General features: G+C 47.7%; 1 protein-coding gene across 4 annotated transcripts in view; it reads right to left on the bottom strand.

Annotated features, from left to right (window-relative positions):
* Positions 1–246: 246 nt before the first annotated feature.
* The window catches only part of LOC128639761 (WASH complex subunit 2A), a 168,471-nt gene continuing 146,730 nt past the window's right edge, over positions 247–21,987 (bottom strand). For all 4 annotated transcript variants that reach the window (XM_053691892.1, XM_053691890.1, XM_053691891.1 and 1 more), the window contains one exon: positions 247–1,161. In XM_053691892.1, coding sequence (XP_053547867.1) covers positions 1,031–1,161 — 131 coding nt within the window. In that variant the 3' untranslated portion in view covers positions 247–1,030. The remainder of the gene's footprint in view (positions 1,162–21,987) is intronic.

Here is a 21,987-nt window from a genome sequence, read left to right on the forward strand (position 1 = left end):
CCATGCCAGGAAAGAAAATAACTTAACAGGTAAGCATAAGTTTTGTTTTTGATTTGTGTTAAAATATTTCAGACAGACAACTATGCACTTTCTTCTAGAGTCAGAAGCACATTTTTAGATAGAAATACTAGCAGCCCACTCACATTCATTGCTACTTTGTAGGGTCTACAGATATGCCATCCCCTGAGTCTACAAGGGAGTTAGAACATCAGGTCTTGCTACTCAAAGGATGACGGAGGCATGAGGCATGGTGTGATTTTTATTAGTGAATATAGATGGCACTTATGAGTAGAGCTGACCTCTATTATATTAAACTCTATGTATTCTATTAACATCTTGTATGGGAGAACAGTTACATGTGTTTGTACCTCTTACTATGAATCTGAAATCTAAAAAGTCTTTGTTAACTTTATTTATTTAAAGGGTTATATTTATTTTTTAAAAATCATACGTAACCCTGTAACTATGTTCCATCCACAAATCTCAGCTTCCTTGCGTTGCCATAGCCCTACTAGTAAAATATAATAGGCATCATCGCAAAACCAGCCCCAACAAGAGCTGCTGAGGAATCGCCACTCTGAGCATGGTCTACAAAATCACAGGGCCCCTCATTACAATAATGTTTTATATGTATTAAACAGAACACATTGTATTTAAACAGAATGTAGAAATGTAAACATTTTCCGCCACAGAGATTAGCAGACTAAAGAATAAACCCTCTGGTTGCCAGTTCTTCAGAATGTACAGTGCAGCTGACACAAGTCAGTGGCGTCTCTGGTATAAGCTGCCTCACTTGCTGTGGGTTATTATAAGAAAACAAAACCTTCATTTTCCGCAGGAGTCCAGGCTGTTACTAATACATGATTAGCAGCTCTCACTTATAGACTTATATGTGAAGTTACAAGACAAAACTAAGCTGAAGGATTGCCACAGACCCTGATGTATCACAAATACAAGAGTTAGTTAGTACAAAATATGTTGTACTTGGTCAGCATACAGTATAAAAAGACTGAATCAATTCTTTTTGGTCTCATTTGCCCAAAACATTTAAAGGATCATCAAATGCATTGGCTCCTGGGTCTAGTTTTGTTTCTTTTGTTGGGAAATTTTTTTGGATCTTCGGCTTGGATTTTTTGAGGCTCCCAGAAGAAAAAATGTCATCTGAGGAGAGAGAAAAGAAAAAAAAAAAAAGAAAGAAGTGTCACATATGGAGCTGAAGAGGGGTCACAGAGGACTCTGCAAGAATCTTCTGGTTACACAAGGACATCAGAAATAACCACATCATATCTATACACGGTTGCTCTCGTGCCATGCACAACTGTATCTGAGGCTACTTTTCTTAGATAGCAGAGAAATGACAACTCAATTGTGAAGAGAAATTCCAGACAATAATAAAGTTTAGTTGGGGAGACGTAAAATTCTGTCTGTATAGCCCTAAAGATAAGAAATGGGTCTCAATATATATGTTACTGAATAAAACTAAACCCCTGCAAAGAGGTTAAATAGGTTATGAGAAATATGTGGCCATAGCTGTACTCTCAGAACACCCCCATGTCACTCCAGGACAGTCAGAGGACGGGAGCATACAAGTGTTTGTCAGCTCGACCCCCATGTCACTCCAGGACAGTCAGAGGACGGGAGCATACAAGTGTTTGTCAGCTCGACCCCCATGTCACTCCAGGACAGTCAGAGGACGGGAGCATACAAGTGTTTGTCAGCTCGACCCCCATGTCACTCCAGGACAGAGGACGAGAGCATACAAGTGTTTGTCAGCTCGACCCCCATGTCCCTCCAGGACTGTCAGAGGACGAGAGCATACAAGTGTTTGTCAGCTCGACCCCAATGTCACTCCAGGACAGAGGACGAGAGCATACAAGTGTTTGTCAGCTCGACCCCCATGTCACTCCAGGACAGAGGACGAGAGCATACAAGTGTTTGTCAGCTCGACCCCCATGTCCCTCCAGGACAGTCAGAGGACGGGAGCATACAAGTGTTTGTCAGCTCGACCCCCATGTCACTCCAGGACAGTCAGAGGACGGGAGCATACAAGTGTTTGTCAGCTCGACCCCCATGTCCCTCCAGGACAGTCAGAGGACGGGAGCATACAAGTGTTTGTCAGCTCGACCCCCATGTCACTCCAGGACAGTCAGAGGACGGGAGCATACAAGTGTTTGTCAGCTCGACCCCCATGTCACTCCAGGACGGTCAGAGGACGGGAGCATACAAGTGTTTGTCAGCTCGACTGCCATGTCCCTCCAGGACTGTCAAATGACGGGAGCATACAAGTGTTTGTCAGCTCGACCCCCATGTCACTCCAGGACAGAGGAAGAGAGCATACAAGTGTTTGTCAGCTCGACCCCCATGTCACTCCAGGACAGAGGACGAGAGCATACAAGTGTTTGTCAGCTCGACCCCCATGTCACTCCAGGACAGAGGACGAGAGCATACAAGTGTTTGTCAGCTCGACCCCCATGTCACTCCAGGACAGAGGACGAGAGCATACAAGTGTTTGTCAGCTCGACCCCCATGTCACTCCAGGACAGAGGACGGGAGCATACAAGTGTTTGTCAGCTCGACTGCCATGTCCCTCCAGGACTGTCAAATGACGGGAGCATACAAGTGTTTGTCAGCTCAACCCCCATGTCACTCCAGGACGGTCAGAGGACGGGAGCATACAAGTGTTTGTCAGCTCGACTGCCATGTCCCTCCAGGACGGTCAGAGGACGGGAGCATACAAGTGTTTGTCAGCTCGACTGCCATGTCCCTCCAGGACGGTCAGAGTATGGGAGCATACAAGTGTTTGTCAGCTCGACCCCCATGTCACTCCAGGACTGTCAGAGGACGGGAGCATACAAGTGTTTGTCAGCTCGACCCCCATGTCACTCCAGGACAGAGGACGAGAGCATACAAGTGTTTGTCAGCTCGACCCCCATGTCACTCCAGGACAGAGGACGAGAGCATACAAGTGTTTGTCAGCTCGACCCCCATGTCACTCCAGGACAGAGGACGGGAGCATACAAGTGTTTGTCAGCTCGACTGCCATGTCCCTCCAGGACTGTCAAATGACGGGAGCATACAAGTGTTTGTCAGCTCAACCCCCATGTCACTCCAGGACGGTCAGAGGACGGGAGCATACAAGTGTTTGTCAGCTCGACTGCCATGTCCCTCCAGGACGGTCAGAGGACGGGAGCATACAAGTGTTTGTCAGCTCGACTGCCATGTCCCTCCAGGACGGTCAGAGTATGGGAGCATACAAGTGTTTGTCAGCTCGACCCCCATGTCACTCCAGGACTGTCAGAGGACGGGAGCATACAAGTGTTTGTCAGCTCGACCCCCATGTCACTCCAGGACAGAGGACGAGAGCATACTAGTGTTTGTCAGCTCGACCCCCATGTCACTCCAGGACAGAGGACGAGAGCATACAAGTGTTTGTCAGCTCGACCCCCATGTCCCTCCAGGACTGTCAGAGGACGAGAGCATACATGTGTTTGTCAGCTCGACCCCCATGTCACTCCAGGACAGAGGACGGGAGCATACAAGTGTTTGTCAGCTCGACCCCCATGTCACTCCAGGACAGAGGACGAGAGCATAGAAGTGTTTGTCAGCTCGACCCCCATGTCCCTCCAGGACTGTCAGAGGACGAGAGCATACAAGTGTTTGTCAGCTCGACCCCAATGTCACTCCAGGACAGAGGACGAGAGCATACAAGTGTTTGTCAGCTCGACCCCCATGTCACTCCAGGACAGAGGACGAGAGCATACAAGTGTTTGTCAGCTCGACCCTCATGTCACTCCAGGACAGAGGACGAGAGCATACAAGTGTTTGTCAGCTCGACCCCCATGTCACTCCAGGACAGAGGACGAGAGCATACAAGTGTTTGTCAGCTCGACCCCCATGTCCCTCCAGGACTGTCAGAGGACGAGAGCATACAAGTGTTTGTCAGCTCGACCCCCATGTCCCTCCAGGACTGTCAGAGGACGAGAGCATACAAGTGTTTGTCAGCTCGACCCCCATGTCACTCCAGGACAGAGGACGAGAGCATACAAGTGTTTGTCAGCTCGACCCCCATGTCCCTCCAGGACTGTCAGAGGACGAGAGCATACAAGTGTTTGTCAGCTCGACCCCCATGTCACTCCAGGACAGAGGACGAGAGCATACAAGTGTTTGTCAGCTCGACCCCAATGTCACTCCAGGACAGAGGACGAGAGCATACAAGTGTTTGTCAGCTCGACCCCCATGTCACTCCAGGACAGAGGACGAGAGCATACAAGTGTTTGTCAGCTCGACCCCCATGTCCCTCCAGGACTGTCAGAGGACGAGAGCATACAAGTGTTTGTCAGCTCGACCCCCATGTCCCTCCAGGACTGTCAGAGGACGAGAGCATACAAGTGTTTGTCAGCTCGACCCCCATGTCCCTCCAGGACTGTCAGAGGACGAGAGCATACAAGTGTTTGTCAGCTCGACCCCCATGTCACTCCAGGACAGAGGACGAGAGCATACAAGTGTTTGTCAGCTCGACCCCCATGTCACTCCAGGACAGAGGACGGGAGCATACAAGTGTTTGTCAGCTCGACTGCCATGTCCCTCCAGGACTGTCAAATGACGAGAGCATACAAGTGTTTGTCAGCTCAACCCCCATGTCACTCCAGGACGGTCAGAGGACGGGAGCATACAAGTGTTTGTCAGCTCGACTGCCATGTCCCTCCAGGACGGTCAGAGGACGGGAGCATACAAGTGTTTGTCAGCTCGACTGCCATGTCCCTCCAGGACGGTCAGAGTATGGGAGCATACAAGTGTTTGTCAGCTCGACCCCCATGTCACTCCAGGACAGAGGACGAGAGCATACAAGTGTTTGTCAGCTTGACCCCCATGTCACTCCAGGACAGAGGACGGGAGCATACAAGTGTTTGTCAGCTCGACCCCCATGTCACTCCAGGACAGAGGACGAGAGCATACAAGTGTTTGTCAGCTCGACCCCCATGTCCCTCCAGGACTGTCAGAGGACGAGAGCATACAAGTGTTTGTCAGCTCGACCCCAATGTCACTCCAGGACAGAGGACGAGAGCATACAAGTGTTTGTCAGCTCGACCCCCATGTCACTCCAGGACAGAGGACGAGAGCATACAAGTGTTTGTCAGCTCGACCCCCATGTCACTCCAGGACGGTCAGAGTACGGGAGCATACAAGTGTTTGTCAGCTCGACCCCCATGTCCCTCCAGGACTGTCAGAGGACGAGAGCATACAAGTGTTTGTCAGCTCGACCCCCATGTCCCTCCAGGACTGTCAGAGGACGAGAGCATACAAGTGTTTGTCAGCTCGACCCCCATGTCACTCCAGGACAGAGGACGAGAGCATACAAGTGTTTGTCAGCTCGACCCCCATGTCACTCCAGGACAGAGGACGAGAGCATACAAGTGTTTGTCAGCTCGACCCTCATGTCACTCCAGGACAGAGGACGAGAGCATACAAGTGTTTGTCAGCTCGACCCCCATGTCACTCCAGGACGGTCAGAGTACGGGAGCATACAAGTGTTTGTCAGCTCGACCCCCATGTCACTCCAGGACAGAGGACGAGAGCATACAAGTGTTTGTCAGCTCGACCCTCATGTCACTCCAGGACAGAGGACGAGAGCATACAAGTGTTTGTCAGCTCGACCCCCATGTCACTCCAGGACGGTCAGAGGACGGGAGCATACAAGTGTTTGTCAGCTCGACCCCCATGTCACTCCAGGACGGTCAGAGTACGGGAGCATACAAGTGTTTGTCAGCTCGACCCCCATGTCACTCCAGGACAGAGGACGAGAGCATACAAGTGTTTGTCAGCTCGACCCTCATGTCACTCCAGGACAGAGGACGAGAGCATACAAGTGTTTGTCAGCTCGACTGCCATGTCCCTCCAGGACGGTCAGAGTACGGGAGCATACAAGTGTTTGTCAGCTCGACCCCCATGTCACTCCAGGACTGTCCAAGGACAGGAGCATACAAGTGTTTGTCAGCTCGACTGCCATGTCCCTCCAGGACTGTCAAATGACGGGAGCATACAAGTGTTTGTCAGCTCAACCCCCATGTCACTCCAGGACGGTCAGAGGACGGGAGCATACAAGTGTTTGTCAGCTCAACCCCCATGTCACTCCAGGACAGAGGACGAGAGCATACAAGTGTTTGTCAGCTCGACCCCCATGTCACTCCAGGACAGAGGACGAGAGCATACAAGTGTTTGTCAGCTCGACCCCCATGTCACTCCAGGACAGAGGACGGGAGCATACAAGTGATTGTCAGCTCGACCCCCATGTCACTCCAGGACAGAGGACGAGAGCATACAAGTGTTTGTCAGCTCGACTGCCATGTCCCTCCAGGACTGTCAAATGACGGGAGCATACAAGTGTTTGTCAGCTCAACCCCCATGTCACTCCAGGACGGTCAGAGGACGGGAGCATACAAGTGTTTGTCAGCTCGACTGCCATGTCCCTCCAGGACGGTCAGAGGACGGGAGCATACAAGTGTTTGTCAGCTCGACTGCCATGTCCCTCCAGGACGGTCAGAGTATGGGAGCATACAAGTGTTTGTCAGCTCGACCCCCATGTCACTCCAGGACTGTCAGAGGACGAGAGCATACAAGTGTTTGTCAGCTCGACCCCCATGTCACTCCAGGACTGTCAGAGGACGAGAGCATACAAGTGTTTGTCAGCTCGACCCCCATGTCACTCCAGGACAGAGGACGAGAGCATACAAGTGTTTGTCAGCTCGACCCCCATGTCACTCCAGGACAGAGGACGAGAGCATACAAGTGTTTGTCAGCTCGACCCTCATGTCACTCCAGGACAGAGGACGAGAGCATACAAGTGTTTGTCAGCTCGACCCCCATGTCACTCCAGGACGGTCAGAGTACGGGAGCATACAAGTGTTTGTCAGCTCGACCCCCATGTCACTCCAGGACAGAGGACGAGAGCATACAAGTGTTTGTCAGCTCGACCCTCATGTCACTCCAGGACAGAGGACGAGAGCATACAAGTGTTTGTCAGCTCGACCCCCATGTCACTCCAGGACGGTCAGAGGACGGGAGCATACAAGTGTTTGTCAGCTCGACCCCCATGTCACTCCAGGACGGTCAGAGTACGGGAGCATACAAGTGTTTGTCAGCTCGACCCCCATGTCACTCCAGGACAGAGGACGAGAGCATACAAGTGTTTGTCAGCTCGACCCTCATGTCACTCCAGGACAGAGGACGAGAGCATACAAGTGTTTGTCAGCTCGACTGCCATGTCCCTCCAGGACGGTCAGAGTACGGGAGCATACAAGTGTTTGTCAGCTCGACCCCCATGTCACTCCAGGACTGTCCAAGGACAGGAGCATACAAGTGTTTGTCAGCTCGACTGCCATGTCCCTCCAGGACTGTCAAATGACGGGAGCATACAAGTGTTTGTCAGCTCAACCCCCATGTCACTCCAGGACGGTCAGAGGACGGGAGCATACAAGTGTTTGTCAGCTCAACCCCCATGTCACTCCAGGACAGAGGACGAGAGCATACAAGTGTTTGTCAGCTCGACCCCCATGTCACTCCAGGACAGAGGACGAGAGCATACAAGTGTTTGTCAGCTCGACCCCCATGTCACTCCAGGACAGAGGACGGGAGCATACAAGTGTTTGTCAGCTCGACCCCCATGTCACTCCAGGACAGAGGACGAGAGCATACAAGTGTTTGTCAGCTCGACTGCCATGTCCCTCCAGGACTGTCAAATGACGGGAGCATACAAGTGTTTGTCAGCTCAACCCCCATGTCACTCCAGGACGGTCAGAGGACGGGAGCATACAAGTGTTTGTCAGCTCGACAGCCATGTCCCTCCAGGACGGTCAGAGGACGGGAGCATACAAGTGTTTGTCAGCTCGACTGCCATGTCCCTCCAGGACGGTCAGAGTATGGGAGCATACAAGTGTTTGTCAGCTCGACCCCCATGTCACTCCAGGACTGTCAGAGGACGGGAGCATACAAGTGTTTGTCAGCTCGACCCCCATGTCACTCCAGGACAGAGGACGAGAGCATACAAGTGTTTGTCAGCTCGACCCCCATGTCACTCCAGGACAGAGGACGAGAGCATACAAGTGTTTGTCAGCTCGACCCCCATGTCACTCCAGGACAGAGGACGAGAGCATACAAGTGTTTGTCAGCTCGACCCCCATGTCACTCCAGGACAGAGGACGAGAGCATACAAGTGTTTGTCAGCTCGACCCCCATGTCACTCCAGGACAGTCAGAGGACGGGAGCATACAAGTGTTTGTCAGCTCGACCCCCATGTCACTCCAGGACGGTCAGAGGACGGGAGCATACAAGTGTTTGTCAGCTCGACTGCCATGTCCCTCCAGGACTGTCAAATGACGGGAGCATACAAGTGTTTGTCAGCTCGACCCCCATGTCACTCCAGGACAGAGGACGAGAGCATACAAGTGTTTGTCAGCTCGACCCCCATGTCACTCCAGGACAGAGGACGAGAGCATACAAGTGTTTGTCAGCTCGACCCCCATGTCACTCCAGGACAGAGGACGAGAGCATACAAGTGTTTGTCAGCTCGACCCCCATGTCACTCCAGGACAGAGGATGGGAGCATACAAGTGTTTGTCAGCTCGACTGCCATGTCCCTCCAGGACTGTCAAATGACGGGAGCATACAAGTGTTTGTCAGCTCAACCCCCATGTCACTCCAGGATGGTCAGAGGACGGGAGCATACAAGTGTTTGTCAGCTCGACTGCCATGTCCCTCCAGGACGGTCAGAGGACGGGAGCATACAAGTGTTTGTCAGCTCGACTGCCATGTCCCTCCAGGACGGTCAGAGTATGGGAGCATACAAGTGTTTGTCAGCTCGACCCCCATGTCACTCCAGGACTGTCAGAGGACGGGAGCATACAAGTGTTTGTCAGCTCGACCCCCATGTCACTCCAGGACAGAGGACGAGAGCATACAAGTGTTTGTCAGCTCGACCCCCATGTCACTCCAGGACAGAGGACGAGAGCATACAAGTGTTTGTCAGCTCGACCCCCATGTCACTCCAGGACAGAGGACGAGAGCATACAAGTGTTTGTCACCTCGACCCCCATGTCCCTCCAGGATTGTCAGAGGACGAGAGCATACAAGTGTTTGTCAGCTCGACCCCCATGTCACTCCAGGACAGAGGACGGGAGCATACAAGTGTTTGTCAGCTCGACCCCCATGTCACTCCAGGACAGAGGACGAGAGCATACAAGTGTTTGTCAGCTCGACCCCCATGTCACTCCAGGACAGAGGACGAGAGCATACAAGTGTTTGTCAGCTCGACCCCCATGTCACTCCAGGACAGAGGACGAGAGCATACAAGTGTTTGTCAGCTCGACCCTCATGTCACTCCAGGACAGAGGACGAGAGCATACAAGTGTTTGTCAGCTCGACCCCCATGTCACTCCAGGACGGTCAGAGTACGGGAGCATACAAGTGTTTGTCAGCTCGACCCCCATGTCCCTCCAGGACTGTCAGAGGACGAGAGCATACAAGTGTTTGTCAGCTCGACCCCCATGTCACTCCAGGACAGAGGACGAGAGCATACAAGTGTTTGTCAGCTCGACCCTCATGTCACTCCAGGACAGAGGACGAGAGCATACAAGTGTTTGTCAGCTCAACCCCCATGTCACTCCAGGACGGTCAGAGTACGGGAGCATACAAGTGTTTGTCAGCTCGACCCCCATGTCCCTCCAGGACTGTCAGAGGACGAGAGCATACAAGTGTTTGTCAGCTCGACCCCCATGTCCCTCCAGGACTGTCAGAGGACGAGAGCATACAAGTGTTTGTCAGCTCGACCCCCATGTCACTCCAGGACAGAGGACGAGAGCATACAAGTGTTTATCAGCTCGACCCTCATGTCACTCCAGGACAGAGGACGAGAGCATACAAGTGTTTGTCAGCTCGACCCCCATGTCACTCCAGGACGGTCAGAGTACGGGAGCATACAAGTGTTTGTCAGCTCGACCCCCATGTCACTCCAGGAGAGAGGACGAGAGCATACAAGTGTTTGTCAGCTCGACCCTCATGTCACTCCAGGACAGAGGACGAGAGCATACAAGTGTTTGTCAGCTCGACCCCCATGTCACTCCAGGACTGTCAGAGGACGGGAGCATACAAGTGTTTGTCAGCTCGACCCCCATGTCACTCCAGGACTGTCCAAGGACAGGAGCATACAAGTGTTTGTCAGCTCGACTGCCATGTCCCTCCAGGACTGTCAAATGACGGGAGCATACAAGTGTTTGTCAGCTCAACCCCCATGTCACTCCAGGACGGTCAGAGGACGGGAGCATACAAGTGTTTGTCAGCTCGACCCCCATGTCACTCCAGGACAGAGGACGAGAGCATACAAGTGTTTGTCAGCTCGACCCTCATGTCACTCCAGGACAGAGGACGAGAGCATACAAGTGTTTGTCGGCTCGACTGCCATGTCCCTCCAGGACGGTCAGAGTACGGGAGCATACAAGTGTTTGTCAGCTCGACCCCCATGTCACTCCAGGACTGTCCAAGGACAGGAGCATACAAGTGTTTGTCAGCTCGACTGCCATGTCCCTCCAGGACAGAGGACGAGAGCATACAAGTGTTTGTCAGATCGACCCCCATGTCACTCCAGGACAGAGGACGGGAGCATACAAGTGTTTGTCAGCTCGACCCCCATGTCACTCCAGGACAGAGGACGAGAGCATACAAGTGTTTGTCAGCTCGACCCCCATGTCACTCCAGGACAGAGGACGAGAGCATACAAGTGTTTGTCAGCTCGACCCCCATGTCACTCCAGGACAGAGGACGAGAGCATACAAGTGTTTGTCAGCTCGACCCCCATGTCACTCCAGGACAGAGGACGAGAGCATACAAGTGTTTGTCAGCTCGACCCCCATGTCCCTCCAGGACTGTCAGAGGACGAGAGCATACAAGTGTTTGTCAGCTCGACCCCCATGTCACTCCAGGACAGAGGACGAGAGCATACAAGTGTTTGTCAGCTCGACCCCCATGTCACTCCAGGACAGAGGACGAGAGCATACAAGTGTTTGTCAGCTCGACCCCCATGTCACTCCAGGACAGAGGACGGGAGCATACAAGTGTTTGTCAGCTCGACTGCCATGTCCCTCCAGGACTGTCAAATGACGGGAGCATACAAGTGTTTGTCAGCTCAACCCCCATGTCACTCCAGGACGGTCAGAGGACGGGAGCATACAAGTGTTTGTCAGCTCGACTGCCATGTCCCTCCAGGACGGTCAGAGGACGGGAGCATACAAGTGTTTGTCAGCTCGACTGCCATGTCCCTCCAGGACGGTCAGAGTATGGGAGCATACAAGTGTTTGTCAGCTCGACCCCCATGTCACTCCAGGACTGTTAGAGGACGGGAGCATACAAGTGTTTGTCAGCTCGACCCCCATGTCACTCCAGGACAGAGGACGAGAGCATACAAGTGTTTGTCAGCTCGACCCCCATGTCCCTCCAGGACTGTCAGAGGACGAGAGCATACAAGTGTTTGTCAGCTCGACCCCCATGTCACTCCAGGACAGAGGACGAGAGCATACAAGTGTTTGTCAGCTCGACCCCCATGTCACTCCAGGACAGAGGACGAGAGCATACAAGTGTTTGTCAGCTCGACCCCCATGTCCCTCCAGGATTGTCAGATGACGGGAGCATACAAGTGTTTGTCAGCTCGACCCCCATGTCACTCCAGGACAGTCAGAGGACGGGAGCATACAAGTGTTTGTCAGCTCGACCCCCATGTCACTCCAGGACGGTCAGAGGACGGGAGCATACAAGTGTCTGTCAGCTCGACTGCCATGTCCCTCCAGGACTGTCAAATGACGGGAGCATACAAGTGTTTGTCAGCTCAACCCCCATGTCACTCCAGAACTGTCAGATGACGGGAGCATACAAGAGTTTGTCTGCTCCTGACCTGCTCAGATCTTTATCCACATTTTTGTCAGCTCGACCCCCATGTCACTCCAGGACAGAGGACGAGAGCATACAAGTGTTTGTCAGCTCGACCCCCATGTCACTCCAGGACAGAGGACGAGAGCATACAAGTGTTTGTCAGCTCGACCCCCATGTCACTCCAGGACAGAGGACGGGAGCATACAAGTGTTTGTCAGCTCGACCCCCATGTCACTCCAGGACAGAGGACGAGAGCATACAAGTGTTTGTCAGCTCGACCCCCATGTCCCTCCAGGACAGAGGACGAGAGCATACAAGTGTTTGTCAGCTCGACCCCCATGTCACTCCAGGACAGAGGACGAGAGCATACAAGTGTTTGTCAGCTCGACCCCCATGTCACTCCAGGACAGAGGACGAGAGCATACAAGTGTTTGTCAGCTCGACCCCCATGTCACTCCAGGACAGAGGACGAGAGCATACAAGTGTTTGTCAGCTCGACCCCCATGTCACTCCAGGACAGAGGACGAGAGCATACAAGTGTTTGTCAGCTCGACCCCCATGTCACTCCAGGACTGTCAGAGGACGGGAGCATACAAGTGTTTGTCAGCTCGACCCCCATGTCACTCCAGGACAGAGGACGAGAGCATACAAGTGTTTGTCAGCTCGACCCCCATGTCACTCCAGGACAGAGGACGAGAGCATACAAGTGTTTGTCAACTCGACCCCCATGTCACTCCAGGACTGTCAGAGGACGGGAGCATACAAGTGTTTGTCAGCTCGACTGCCATGTCACTCCAGGACGGTCAGAGTACGGGAGCATACAAGTGTTTGTCAGCTCGACCCCCATGTCACTCCAGGACTGTCCAAGGACAGGAGCATACAAGTGTTGGTCAGCTAGACCCCCATGTCCCTCCAGGACGGTCAGATGACGGGAACATACAAGTGTTTGTCAGCTCGACCCCCATGTCCCTCCAGGATTGTCAGATGACGGGAGCATACAAGTGTTTGTCAGCTCGACCCCCATGTCCCTCCAGGATTGTCAGATGACGGGAGCATACAAGTTTTTGTCAGCTCGACCCCCATGTCCCTCCAGGATTGTCAGATGACGGGAGCATACAAGTGTTTGTCAGCTCGACCCCCATGTCACTCCAGGACAGAGGACGAGAGCATACAAGTGTTTGTCAGCTCGACTGCCATGTCACTCCAGGACGGTCAGAGTACGGGAGCATACAAGTGTTTGTCAGCTCGACCCCCATGTCACTCCAGGACTGTCCAAGGACAGGAGCATACAAGTGTTGGTCAGCTCGACCCCCATGTCACTCCAGGACTGTCAGAGGACGAGAGCATACAAGTGTTTGTCAGCTCGACCCCCATGTCCCTCCAGGACGGTCAGATGACGGGAACATACAAGTGTTTGTCAGCTCGACCCCCATGTCCCTCCAGGATTGTCAGATGACGGGAGCATACAAGTGTTTGTCAGCTCGACCCCCATGTCCCTCCAGGATTGTCAGATGACGGGAGCATACAAGTTTTTGTCAGCTCGACCCCCATGTCCCTCCAGGATTGTCAGATGACGGGAGCATACAAGTGTTTGTCAGCTCGACCCCCATGTCACTCCAGGACAGTCAGAGGACGGGAGCATACAAGTGTTTGTCAGCTCGACCCCCATGTCACTCCAGGACGGTCAGAGGACGGGAGCATACAAGTGTCTGTCAGCTCGACTGCCATGTCCCTCCAGGACTGTCAAATGACGGGAGCATACAAGTGTTTGTCAGCTCAACCCCCATGTCACTCCAGAACTGTCAGATGACGGGAGCATACAAGAGTTTGTCTGCTCCTGACCTGCTCAGATCTTTATCCACATTTTAGCAGCACAGCAAATGCATATTTTGTTTAAAAATAAAATGGTGAAATCCAATGGAAAAGTTTAGATTTACACTTTGTCTTTAAATGGATAGAAAGGTAAACACTGGAAACTGCATGGGTGCATTTCAATTTGAAATAGAAGCATTTTTGCAATATACTTCCATTAGCAAAACATGCTTCTATGTACAGTATTAGTTTTTACTGTTTCAACCTGTAGTAGTGACAGAGAAGAACTCAGCAAATTGTAATTTGTTTTCAAACATTCAGGAGTTTTTTTTATTATTATTGATTCAAACCTTCAAATAACATAATTTATGTAATAACTTACCTGATTAATTAATTTTTTTCATATTGGCAAGAGTCCATGAGCTAGTGACGTATGGGATATACAATCCTACCAGGAGGGGCAAAGTTTCCCAAACCTCAAAATGCCTATAAAACACCCCTCACCACACCCACAATTCAGTTTAATTAATAGCCAAGTAGTGGGGTGATAAAGAAAGGAATAAAAAGCATCAACAAAGGAATTCGGAAATAATTGTGCTTTATACAAAAAATCATAACCACCATAAAAAAGGGTGGACCTCATGGACTCTTGCCAATATGAAAGAAATTAATTTATCAGGTAAGTTCTTACATAAATTATGTTTTCTTTCATGTAATTGGCAAGAGTCCATGAGCTAGTGACGTATGGGATAGCAAAACCCAAGATGTGGAACTCCACAGAAGAGTCACTAGAGAGTGAGGGATAAAAATAATAGCCATTTTCCGCTGGAAAAATTAAATCCACGTCCAAAAAATAAGTTTTTCTCATAATTGAAGAAAAAAAAAAAAAAAAACTTAAAACATCAGCAGAGAAATCAAACTGAAACAGCTGCCTGAAGAACTTTTCTACCAAAAACTGCTTCCGAAGAGGCAAATACATCAAAAAGGTAGAATTTAGTAAATGTATGCAAAGAGGACCAAGTCGCTGCTTTGCAAATCTGATCAACTGAAGCTTCATTCTTAAAAGCCCAAGATGTGGCAACTGATCAAGTAGAATGAGCTGTGATTCTCTGAGGCGGGGCCTGACCCGACTCCAAATAAGCCTGATGAATCAAAAGCTTTAACCAGGATGTCAAGGAAATGGCAGAAGCTTTCTGGCCTTTCCTAGGACCAGAAAAGACAACAAATAGACTAGAAGTCTTCCTGAAATCTTTAGTAGCTTCAACATAATATTTCAAAGCTCTTACAACATCCAGAGAATGCAAGGATCTCTCCAAAGAATTCTTAGGATTAGGACACAAAGAGGGAACAATAATTTCCCTATTAATGTTGTTAGAATTCACAACTTTAGGTAAAAATTTAAATATAGTCTGCAAAACTGCCTTATCCTGGTAGAAAATCAGAAAAGGAGACTCACAAGAAAGAGGAAACTCTTCTAGCAGAAGAGATAGCCAAAAGGAATAACACTTTCCAAGAAAGTAGTTTAATATCCAAAGAATGCATAGGCTCAAAAGGAGGAGCCTGTAAATCCTTCAAAACCAAATTAAGACTCCAAGGAGGAGAGATTGATTTAATGACAGGCTTGATACGGACCAAAGCCTGCACAAAACAGTGAATATCAGGAAGCTTAGCAATCTTTCTGTGAAATAAAACAGAGAGAGAAGAAATTTGTTCCTTTAAGGAACTTGCAGACAAACCTTTATCCAAACCATCCAGAAGGAACTGTAAAATTCTAGGAATTCTAAAAGAATGCCAGGAGAATTTATGAGAAGAACACCATGAAATATAAGTCTTCCAAACTCAATAATAAATCTTCCTAGAAACAGATTTACGAGCCTGTAACATAGTATTAATCACTGAGTCAGAGAAACCTCTATGACTAAGCATTAAGCGTTCAATTTCCATACCTTCAATTTAACGATTTGAGATCCTGATGGAAAAACGGTCCTTGAGACAGAAGGTCTAGTCATAAAGGAAGTGGCCAAGGTTGGCAACTGGACATCCGGACAAGATCCACATACCAGAACCTGTGAGGCCATGCTGGTGCTTCCAGAAACACAAATGATTGTTCCATGATGATCTTGGAGATCACTCTTGGAAGAAGAACTAGAGGCGGGAAGATATAAGCAGGGTGGTGAAACCAAGGAACTGCCAACGCATGCACTGACTTCGCCTGAGGATCCCTGGACCTGGACAAGTACCTGGGAATATTTCTTGTTTAGCTGGGAGGCCATCAGATCTATTTCTGGAAAACCCCACATCTGAACAATCTGAAAAAACACATCTGGATGGAGAGACCACTCCCCCGGATGTAAAGACTGAAGGCTGAGATAATCCGCTTCCCAATTGTCTATACCTGGGATATGTACCGCAGAAATTAGACAAGAGCTGGATTCCGCCCAAGAAAGTATCCAAGATACTTCTTTCATAGCTAGGGGACTGTGAGTCCCACCCTGATAATTGACATATGCCACAGTTGTGATATTGTCTGTCTGTAAACTAATGAATGGTTCTCTCTTCAACAGAGGCCAAACCTGAAGAGCCTTGAAAATAGCACAGAGTTCTAAAATATTGTTTGGTAACCTCGTCTCTTGAGGTTTCCAAACCCCTTGTGCTATCTGAGATCCCCAGACAGCTCCCCAACCTGAAAGACTTGCATCTGTTGTATTTACAGTCCAGGTTGGACGAACAAAAGAGGCCCCTTGAACTATACAATGGTGGTCTAACCGCCAAGTCAGAGAGAGTCAAACATTGGGATTTAAGGACATTAACTGTGATATCTTTGTATAATCCCTGCACCATTGTTTCAGCATCCAAAGCTGGAGAGGTCTCATATGAAAACGAGCAAAGGGGATCGCGTCCGATGCTGCAGTCATGAGACCTAAAGCTTCCATGCACTGAAGGGAATGATTAAGACTGAAGGTTCCGACAAGCTGGAACCAATTTTATTTGTCTCTTGTCTGTTAGAGACAGAGCTATGGACACTGAATCTATCTGGAAACCTAAAAAGGTGACCCTTGTCTGAAGAATTAAGGAACTTTTTGGTAAATTGATCCTCCAACCATGTCTTTGAAGAAACAACACTAATCGATTCATGTGAGATTCGGCAGAATGTAAAGACTGAGCTAGTACCAAGATATCGTCCAACCTCAGCAATATGTAGAACAGCTGCCAGGCAAAATACTGTGCTCGTGACGACCGTGGAAATCTGCCCAATTCCACTATGACAATATGAAACATGGAAATGTCCACAGCACAATTTGCTTAAAAGTATCTTGATAGCATGATTAAGTGACAGTAGTCACGAAACGTCGCTCTATCTTTTGTCAATAAAGATACTTTTAAGCAAATTGTGCTGTGGACATTTCCATGTTTCAAGATATCGTCTAAAAGAGCGTAGGGCACCGAGAACCTTTGAAAAAATTCTTGGAGCTGTCGCTAGGCCAAATGGAAGAGCAGAAAATTGGTAATGCTTGTCTAGAAAAGAGAATCTCAGAAACCGATAGTGGTCTGGATGAATCAGAATATGAAGATATGCATCCTGTAAGTCCATCGTGGACACATAATGACCTTGCTGAACAAAAGGCAGAATAGTCCTTATAGTCACCATTTTAATTCAAAATTTTCAGATCCAGAACTGGCCTGAATGAATTTTCTTTCTTTGGAACAATGAACAGATTTGAATAAAACCCGGACCCTGTTCCTGGAACAGAACTGGTACGATTACCCCTGAAATCTCTAGATCTGAAACACTTCAGAAAAGCCTGAGCCTTCACTGGCTTTACTGGGACACGTGAGAGAAAAAATCTTCTCACAGGAGGTCTTACTCTGAATCCTATTCGATATCCTTGAGAGACAATACTCTGAATCCAATGATTTTGGACAGAATCTGCCCAAATGTTTTGGAATTTTTTTAATCTGCCCCTCACCAGCTGAGTTGTAATGAGTGCCGCACCTTAATGGAGACTTGGGGCCGGCTTTGGTTTCTTAAACTGCTTGGATTTATTCCAATTTGAAGAAGGTTTCCAATTGGAACCAGATTCTTTGGAGGAAGGATTGGATTTCTGTTCCTTATTCTGTCGAAAAGAACGAAAACGATTAGAAGCTTTAGATTTACCCTGATCTCTTATACTGAGGTAAAAAAACTCCCTTCCCCCCAGTGACAGTTGAAATAATCGAATCCAACTGAGAACCAAACAAATTGTTACCTTGGAAAGAAAGAGATAGTAATCTAGACTTAGAGACCATGTCATCATTCCAATATTTGAGCCACAAAGCTCTTCTAGCTAAAATAGCTAAAGACATAGATTTAACATCAATTTTGATGATATCAAAAATGGCATCACAGATAAAATGATTAGCATGTTGAAGCAAGCGAACAATGCTAGACAAATCAGGGTCTGTTTCCTGTTGCGCTAAGCTTTCCAACCAAAAAGTTGATGCAGCTGCAACATCAGCCATAGAAATGGCAGGCCTGAGAAGATAGCTAGTATATAAATAAGCTTTCCCTAGATAAGATTCAAGTTTCCTATCTAAAGGGTCCTTAAAGGAAGTACTATCTTCCATAGGGATAGTAGTACGTTTAGCAAGACTAGAAATAGCCCCATCAACTTTGGGGATTTTTTCCCAAAACTCCAATCTAACTGCTTGCAAAGGATACAACTTTTTGAGCGTAAAAGAAGGAATAGAAGTACCAGGCCTATTCCATTCCTTTGAAATCATATAGGAAATAACATCAGGAACTGGAAAAACCTCTGGAGTAACCACAGGAGGTTTATAAAACAGAATTTAAAGGTTTACCAGTTTTAGTATCAAGAGGACTAGTTTCCTCAATATCCAAAGTAATCAACACCGCTTAACAAGGAACGAATATACTCCATCTTAAAGAGATAAGAAGATTTGTCAGTGTCAATATCTGAGGTAGGATCTTCTGAATCAGATAGATCCTCATCATAGGAGGATAAATCAGTATGTTGTCGGTAATTTGAAATTTCATCAACTCTATGAAGTTTTAAAAGACCTTTTACGTTTATTAGAAGGCAGAATAGCAGACAAAGCCTTCTGAATCACATCAGCAATAAAATCTTTTATATTCATAGGGATATCATGTAAAAGCTTATCATGACAACTATTACATACCACACCTGGAGATATAATCTCCACTAATTTACAACAGATACACTTATCTTTGGTAGAACTGTTATCAGGCAGCAGGAATCCAACAGTGGTTTCTGAGACAGGATCAGATTGAGACATCTTGCAAATGTAAGAGAAAAAACAACATATAAAGCAAAATTATCAATTTCCTTATATGGCAGTTTCAGGAATGGGAAAAAATGCAAACAGCATAGCCATCTGAGCATAGAAAAAGGCAAGGAGCATATAAGGAAGTGGGGTTTAAATAAATAATTTAAATGGCGCTAAGTATAACGCACAACGCTAAATTAATTTTTTGGCCGCTAACATTCGTAAATGACGCAACTTGCTTTATGGCGGACGCAACCTTGTGCAAGGAAAACAGAAATTACGAATTTGTGCCACCGAACGTACCTTCACGCCAAGAATGACGCAATAAATATCAGCATTTTGCGACCACGCAAGCCTAATTTTGCCCGCGAAAATTAATGAAAAAGCGGTCAATTTGAAGAAAAGACTATACCCCAGGTAAGAAAAAATAACTTCCTAAATATATTTTCCCAATTTTGAAACTGATAATATGCAAAAGGAAATATACATAAACCTGACTAATGGCAAATATAAGTACAATACATATATTTAGAGCTTTAAATACATAAAGTGCCAAACCATAGTTGAGAGTGTCTTAAGCAAATAAAAACATACTTACCGAAAGACACCCCATCCACATATAGCAGATAGCCAAACCAGTACTGAAACAGTTATCAGTAGAGGTAATGGAATATGAGAGTATATCATCAATCTGAAAAGGGAGGTAGGAGATGAATCTCTACGACCGATAACAGAGAACCTTTGACAAGATTTCCTGTAAGGAAAACCATAAAATCAATAGGTGATACTCCCTTCACATCCCTCTGACATTCACTGTACTCAGAGGAATCGGGCTTCAAAATGCTGAGAAGCGCATATCAACGTAGAATCTAAGCACAAACTTACTTCACCACCTCCATAGGAGGCAAAGTTTGTAAAATTGAATTGTGGGTGTGGTGAGGGGTGTATTTATAGGCATTTTGAGGTTTGGGAAACTTTGCCCCTCCTGGTAGGATTGTATATCCCATAAGTCACTAGCTCATGGACTCTTGCCAATTACATGAAAGAAATCGTAACTGCAACATATAAAACAAAATATACAAACAACTGGTAAATCGTCATTGTGTGTGCGTGTAGCAGTTTAACAACCAGTTATGACATTGCATTGTCAGATACATTGTGTGCATGTAGCAGTTTAGCAGCCAGTTATGGCATTGCATTGTCAGATACATTGTGTGTGCGTGTAGCAGTTAAACAGCGTTATGACATTGCATTGTCAGATACATTTTGTGTGAATGTAGCAGTTTAGCAGCCAGTTATAGCATTGCATTGTCAGATACATTGTGTGTGCGTGTAGCAGTTGAACAGCCAGTTACGACATTGCATTGTCAGATACATTGTGTGCGTGTAGCAGTTTAGCAGCCAGTTATGACATTGCATTGTCAGATACATTGTGTGCGTGTAGCAGTTTAACAGCCAGTTATGGCATTGCATTGTCAGATACATTGTTTGTGCGTGTAGCAGTTGAACAGCCAGTTATGGCATTGCATTGTCAGATACATTGTGTGTGCGTGTAGCAGTTTAGCAGCCAGTTATGGCATTGCATTGTCAGATACATTGTGTGCGTGTAGCAGTTTAGCAGCCAGTTATGGCATTGCATTGCCAGATACATTGTGTGCGTGTAGCAGTTTAGCAGCCAGTTATGGCATTGCATTGCCAGATACATTGTGTGTGCGTGTAGCTGTTTAGCAGCCAGTTATGGCATTGCATTGTCAGATACATTGTGTGCGTGTAGCAGTTTAGCAGTCAGTTATGGCATTGCATTGTCAGATACATTGTATGTGCGTGTAGCAGTTTAACAGCGTTATGACATTGCATTGTCAGATGCATTGTGTGTGCGTGTAGCAGTTTAACAGCGTTATGACATTGCATTGTCAGATGCATTGTGTGTGCGTGTAGCAGTTTAGCAGTCAGTTATGGCATTGCATTGTCAGATACATTGTGTGCGTGTAGCAGTTTAACAGCCAGTTATGGCATTGCATTGTCAGATGCATTGTGTGTGCGTGTAGCAGTTTAACAGCGTTATGACATTGCATTGTCAGATGCATTGTGTGTGAATGTAGCAGTTTAGCAGCTAGTTATGGCATTGCATTGTCAGATACATTGTGTGCGTGTAGCAGCCAGTTATGGCATTGCATTGTCAGATACATTGTGTGTGTGTGTGTGTAGCTGTTTAGCAGACAGTTATGGCATTGCCAGATACATTTTGTATGTGCGTGTAGCAGTTTAACAGCGTTATGACATTGCATTGTCAGATACATTTTGTGTGAATGTAGCAGTTTAGCAGCTAGTTATGGCATTGCATTGCCAGATACATTGTGTGCGTGTAGCAGTTAAACAGCCAGTTATGGCATTGCATTGTCAGATACATTGTGTGTGCGTGTAGCTGTTTAACAGCCAGTTATGGCATTGCATTGTCAGATACATTGTGTGCGTGTAGCTGTTTAGCAGACAGTTATGGCATTGCATTGCCAGATACATTGTGTGCGTGTAGCAGTTAAACAGCCAGTTATGGCATTGCATTGTCAGATACGTTGTGTGTGCGTGTAGCTGTTTAGCAGACAGTTATGGCATTGCATTGTCAGATACATTGTGTGTGCGTGTAGCAGTTAAACAGCCAGTTATGGCATTGCATTGTCAGATACGTTGTGTGTGCGTGTAGCTGTTTAGCAGACAGTTATGGCATTGTCAGATACATTGTGTGTGCGTGTAGCTGTTTAGCAGCCAGTTATGGCATTGCATTGTCAGATACATTGTTTGTGCGTGTAGCAGTTAAACAGCCAGTTATGGCATTGCATTGTCAGATACATTGTGTGCGTGTAGCTGTTTAGCAGACAGTTATGACATTGCATTGTCAGATACATTGTGTGTGCGTGTAGCTGTTTAGCAGCCAGTTATGGCATTGCATTGTCAGATACATTGTGTGCGTGTAGCTGT

Source organism: Bombina bombina, chromosome 9 (assembly GCF_027579735.1).
Source record: "Bombina bombina isolate aBomBom1 chromosome 9, aBomBom1.pri, whole genome shotgun sequence".
Lineage (NCBI taxonomy): Eukaryota > Metazoa > Chordata > Amphibia > Anura > Bombinatoridae > Bombina > Bombina bombina.